General features: G+C 41.5%; 1 protein-coding gene across 2 annotated transcripts in view; it reads left to right on the plus strand.

Moving 5' to 3' along the window:
• The window catches only part of ubxn4 (UBX domain protein 4), a 9,919-nt gene extending 3,762 nt beyond the window's left edge, over window positions 1–6,157 (plus strand). Inside the window, exons 10-13 of one of the 2 annotated variants that reach the window (XM_073911796.1) lie at window positions 2,361–2,463; window positions 3,112–3,243; window positions 3,533–3,744; window positions 5,288–5,732. In XM_073911796.1, the coding sequence (XP_073767897.1) occupies window positions 2,361–2,463; window positions 3,112–3,243; window positions 3,533–3,744; window positions 5,288–5,426 (586 nt within the window). In that variant the 3' untranslated portion in view covers window positions 5,427–5,732. 2 annotated transcript variants of the gene reach the window in all.
• The last annotated feature ends 13 nt before the right edge of the window (window positions 6,158–6,170 follow it).

The following is a 6,170-nucleotide window of genomic DNA, read 5'->3' on the forward strand; positions in this document are numbered from 1 at the left end:
TGATGATGATGGTGATGGATTTGATTGTGACGGGGAGGATTGTGGTGGTGATGATGATGATGATGAGGATGAAAACTGTGATGATGGAAATGAGGGTGGTGTGATTGTGATGATGGGGATTTTGCTGGTGATGATTTGATGTCTGTGGTGGTGATGAATGATGACTGATGAACATGATGAAGGTGTTGATAATTGTGATGATGATGATGATGATGATGATGATGATGATGGTGGTTGTGTTGATGTGGTGATTTTGATGTTGGTTGTGGTGGTGATAGTGATGATTATTATGATTTATTTATTTTTAGATGGTGAAAGTGATTGTGATGAAGACAGGTTTGGTGGTGATGATGATGATGATGATTTTATTTTGATGATAGTGATGAAGATAATTTTGGTGGTGATGACGATGATGGTGATGATGAATGAAATATAAGTGATGTAATTGTGATAATTGTGGTGATTTTGGTGGTTATGATGATAGTGATTATGACAGGAATGGTGATGATAGTGATGATGATGATTTTGATGGTGATCATATCGATTGTGATGATGATGATGATGGTGACGATGATTATCTTTATTGGGATGAAGAAGGTAATTGTGATTAATTTAGTGGTGAGGATGATCCTGATGATGATTGTGATAAAGATAGTTGGGATGATTTCGGATGGTGGTGATTTTGATGAAGAGGATGATTGTGATTTTAGTAGTGGTGGTGATGACAATAGTTATGATGACAGGGTTGGTGATGATGATAATGATTGTTTTATTTTAATGATTGTGATGAAGATAATATGATGATGATGATGATGATGATGATGATGATGATTGTGATGAAGACAGGGTTGGTGGTGATGATAATAATGATTATTTTATTTTGATGATTGTGATGAAGATAATTTGGGTGGTGATGACAATACTGATGATGATGGTGATGAGGATGATGGTGATGATGGTAATGGTGATGATGATGAGGATGGTGATGATGGTGATGATGATGATGATGATGGTGATGATGATAATGATGATGATGATGATGGTGATGATGATGATGATGGTGATGATGATGATGATGACGATAGTGATGATGATGATGATGATGATGATGATGAGAATGATGATGATGGTTATGGTGATGATGATGATGATGGTTATGGTGATGATGATGATAATGATGATGATGGTGATGATGATGATGATGGTGATGATGATAGTGATAATGGTGATGATGATGATGGTGATGATGATGATAATGATGATGATGGTGATGATGATGATGATGGTGATGATGATAGTGATAATGGTGATGATGATGATGGTGATGGTGATGATGATGGTGATAGTGATGATGGTGATGATGATAATGGTGATGGTGATGATGGTGATGATGATGATGGTGATGATGATGATGATGATGATGGTGATGATGGTGATGATGATGGTGATGATGATGGTGATAATGGTGATGGTGATGATGATGATGGTGATGATGATGGTGATGATGATGGTGATGATGATGGTGATGATGATGGTGATGATGATAGTGATGATGGTGATGATGATAATGGTGATGGTAATGGTGATGATGATGATGGTGATGATGATGATGAAGATGGTGATGATGGTGATGATGATGATAATGATGATGATGATGAGGAGGAGGATGATTGTGATTTTTTTAAATTTATTTTTATTTTTTGGTGGTGGTGATGATGACGTAGATGGTTATAGTCATGATGGTAATGACAGTTGTGATGAGGATGGTGATGGTGATGATGATGAGGATGGTGATGAGGATGATGAGGATGATGGTGATGATGGTGATGATGATGGTGATGATGATGGTGATGATGATGGTGATGATGATAATGGTGATGGTGATGATGATGATGGTGATGATGATGGTGATGATGATGATGAAGATGGTGATGATGGTGATGATGATGATGAAGATGGTGATGGTGATGATGGAGATGATGATGATGATGATGATTGTGATTTTTTTAATTTATTGTTATTTTTTGGTGGTGATGATGACGTAGATGGTTATAGTCATGATGGTAATGACAGTTGTGATGAGGATGGTGATAATGATGGTGATGATGATGAGGATGGTGATGATGATGATGAGGATGATGGTGATGATGGTGATGGTGATGATGAGGATGATGATTGTGATTTTTTTTATTTATTTATTTTTTGGTGGTGGTGATGATGTAGATGGTTATAGTCATGATGATAATGACGATGGTGATGGTAGGGGTTTTGGTGGTGATGATGACAATAGTGATGAAGATTATTGTGGTGATGATGATGATGATGATACTGATGGGGGTGTTTCTGTCTTCTGTCCTCAGTGCCGTGGCCAGGATCCAGTTTCGTCTGCCAGACGGCTCGTCCTTCACTAACCAGTTTCCCTCAGAGACGCGTCTGCAGGAGGCCAGACAGTTCGCTGTTCAGGTCAGAGGTCATCCAGCTCACTGACCCACTCTGTGTGCTCACAGTCTGTTCATTTACCATCACAACTCCAGGCCTGATGACACGAGACTGTCATGCCATGATGCACAAACCCTGACACAGTTTAAAGCCATCAGCTCGTCACTGATTAGCAGAATAACATGTCAGTGTGTGTGTGTGTGTGTGTGTGTGTGTGTGTGTGTGTGTGTAGAGAGATCAGATGTTCATCAGAGTCAGTGTTTTCCTCTAGTGTGTGGAGTTTAGCAGCCGCTGGTACACACTGTCCTCTGCATCACAGTAACTCATGGACTGGGAGAGCACTGCGCTGTTCTGGTGCAGATACTAAAGCTCTCAAGCTTTAGGGCCTCCTTGTGTGATCTGTTTAAATACAGAATCAATGTCATCTGCATCAGTCTGTCTGATCTCACCGTTCACTGCCTGTGCTCAGTACATCTGAGCTGGTGAACTGGTGCTGTGTGTACAGAGCAGTGGAATACTCCAGACATGATGAGATCCTGAATGTAGACGTGTGATGGACACTAGCGCACTCTGCTGCAGCGCTTCTCTGTCTGTTGTGTTGGTTGTGTCGGTATGTTGATGTGTTTTCCTCAGTGTTGATGTGTGATGGTGTTCTGTGCTGCTGTTGATCAGGAGGTGGGGAATCGCTACGGTCAGTTCACTCTGGCCACCATGTTCCCCAGGAGAGAGTTCACGGATGAAGACCTGCAGAGGAGCCTGCTGGAGCTGGAGCTCACACCCAGCGCATCTATAGTGCTGCTGCCGGTGAGACACACACACACACACACACACACACACACACACCCAGCGCATCTATAGTGCTGCTGCCGGTGAGACACACACGCACACACACACACCCAGCGCATCTATAGTGCTGCTGCCGGTGAGAGAGAGAGACACACACACACACACACATATATTCTACATTCATATATATACACCGTGTTTTCAGTTGACCGTTTTAATAGTGTGTATTAGTGTGTATCACTCTCTCTGATGCATGCAGGTGTGTGTGTTTTTCTTTCCCTGATGTGTGTGTGTGTGTGTGCAGCAGTGGAGCGGTGCGGGTGCAGCAGTGGTGCGCTCCTCCTCCTCCAGCTCCTCGGTGTGGTCCGTGTTCAGCTCTCTGCTCTTCCCTCTGCTGGCCGTCTGGAGGTTCATCAGTGCTCTGCTGTTCAGCCCTACACAGACACACACTCCTGCTGCAGGAACACACACCAGAGCATTCCCCCCCGCAGCCACCGGCTCCAGCACAGACCCACAGAGGTAACACACACACACACACACACACACACACACACACACACACACTCCAACTGTAACACTTTGGCTGTTCACATTTCACTCCTGATTAATCTTTGTCTTGATATTTTCCTAATTTCCTCATGATTTCACCTGATTATTCTCCTGATTTCTCCAGATTTCACCTGATTATTCTCCTGATTTTTTCCTGATTTCACCTGATTTTTATCCTGATTTCACCTGATTATTCTCCTGATTTCTCCAGATTTAACCTGATTATTCTCCTGATTTTTTCCTGATTTCACCTGATTTTTATCCTGATTTCACCTGATTATTCTCCTGATTTCCCCCCCTGATTTCACCTGATTTTTATCATGATTTCACCTGATTGTTTTCCTGATTTCACCTGAATATTCTCCTGATTTTTTCCCCCTGATTTCACCTGATTTTTATCATGATTTCACCTGATTGTTCTCCTGATTTCACCTGAATATTCTCCTGATTTTTTTCCCCCCTGATTTCACCTGATTTTTATCATGATTTCACCTGATTGTTCTCCTGATTTCACCTGTATATTCTCCTGATTTTTTTCCTGATTTCACCTGATTTTTTATCATGATTTCACCTGATTATTCTCCTGATTTTTTCCTGATTTCACCTGATTTTTATCATGATTTCACCTGATTGTTCTCCTGATTTCACCTGAATATTCTCATGATTTCACCTGATTATTCTCTTGATTTATCCTGATTTCACCTGATTATTCTTCTGATTTTTCCTGATTTCACCTGATTTTCCCCCTGATTTCACCTGATTTTTATCCTGATTTCACCTGATTATTCTCTTGATTTCTCCTGATTTCACCTTATATTCTCCTGATTTTTTTATCCTTATTTCACCTGATTATTCTCCTGATTTCATCAGATTATTCTCCTGATTTCAGCTGATTATTCTCCTGATTTCACCTGATTATTCTCCAGATTTCACCTGATTTTTCTCCTGATTTCACCTGATTATTCTCCTGATTTTTTCTTCTTATTTCACCTGATTATTCTCCTGATTTCACCTGATTATTCTCCTGATTTCACCTGATTATTCCCCTGATTTCAGCTGATTGTTCTCCTGATTTCAGCTGATTGTTCTCCTGATTTCAGCTGATTATTCTCCTGATTTCACCTGATTATTCTCCTGATTTCAGCTGATTATTCTCCTGATTTCAGCTGATTATTCTCCTGATTTCAGCTGATTTTTCTCCTGATTTCACCTGATTATTCTCCTGATTTTTTTCTTCTTATTTCACCTGATTATTCTCCTGATTTCACCTGATTATTCCCCTGATTTCAGCTGATTGTTCTCCTGATTTCAGCTGATTATTCTGATTTCACCTGATTATTCTCCTGATTTCACCTGATTATTCTCCTGATTAATCTCCTGATTTCAGCTGATTATTCTCCAGATTTCACCTGATTATTCTCCTGATTTCACCTGATTATTCTGCTGATTTCTCCTGATTTTTCTCTTGATTTCCTCCTGATATTGTCCTGATTGTCCTCTTGTTCTGCTGCAGGGATGCGGTCCGCAAGCGTGTGCTGGAGAAGAGACCCGAGGACTTCAAGAAAGATGGTAAGATCTACCGCCTGCGCACGCCAGAAGACAGCGAGGACGACAACAACACGTGGAACGGGAACTCCACACAGCAGATGTAGAGCAGTGTGTGTGTGTGTGTGTTCTCCGTCCCCCTTCTGCATGCGTCGCTCTAATATAAACAGGGTGTGAGCATGGCTTGGCGGACTGCAGAGTGTGTGTGTGTGTGTGTGTGTGTCAGCGGAGCGCAGACGCATCTTTAACTGTAGAATCCCAGCAGATGATGAGTCCAGCGTCGCCGCCGTCTGACCTGCTCCACCAGAGCCTGATTCACTGATAGGAAACTGCTCATCTGCGCGCTCGGCTTCCTGTTCTGCTCATCAGGTCCTGTTTTCTAACTCCTATTAAAATATTTTGGGTTCCTTTCACTTCTGTACTGCATTATTGACTCCTAGAGTGTGTGTGTGAGTGTGAGTGTGTGTGCGTGTGTGAGTGTGTGTTTTTAAATTATGCATCACATATCAGCTTAGTGTGAGAAATGATTCAACAGCAGAATCAACACGAGACTCAGCACCACAGATCAGACTTCACATACATACATCTGTAGGAAACTAGATTTTGACATGTAATGCACACATCAGCAGTGTGTGTGTGTGTGTGTGTGTGTGTGTCTGAGCGCTGTATTTCTGCATTTAACTTTGTGTGTTGTCGTGTAAAGTGAAAACTCTCTCCTGTATCTGACGGTTTCCTACAGTTGTCAGATGTGCATTACAGATTTAAGTTGTTCCACTGATTATGAATGTCATATTGAGATTAAACTGAGCGTTCCCGCAGCAGTGCTGGCAGAAATGATCATTTAACTGTTG

Source organism: Danio rerio, chromosome 9 (genome assembly GCF_049306965.1).
Source record: "Danio rerio strain Tuebingen ecotype United States chromosome 9, GRCz12tu, whole genome shotgun sequence".
Taxonomy (NCBI): domain Eukaryota; kingdom Metazoa; phylum Chordata; class Actinopteri; order Cypriniformes; family Danionidae; genus Danio; species Danio rerio.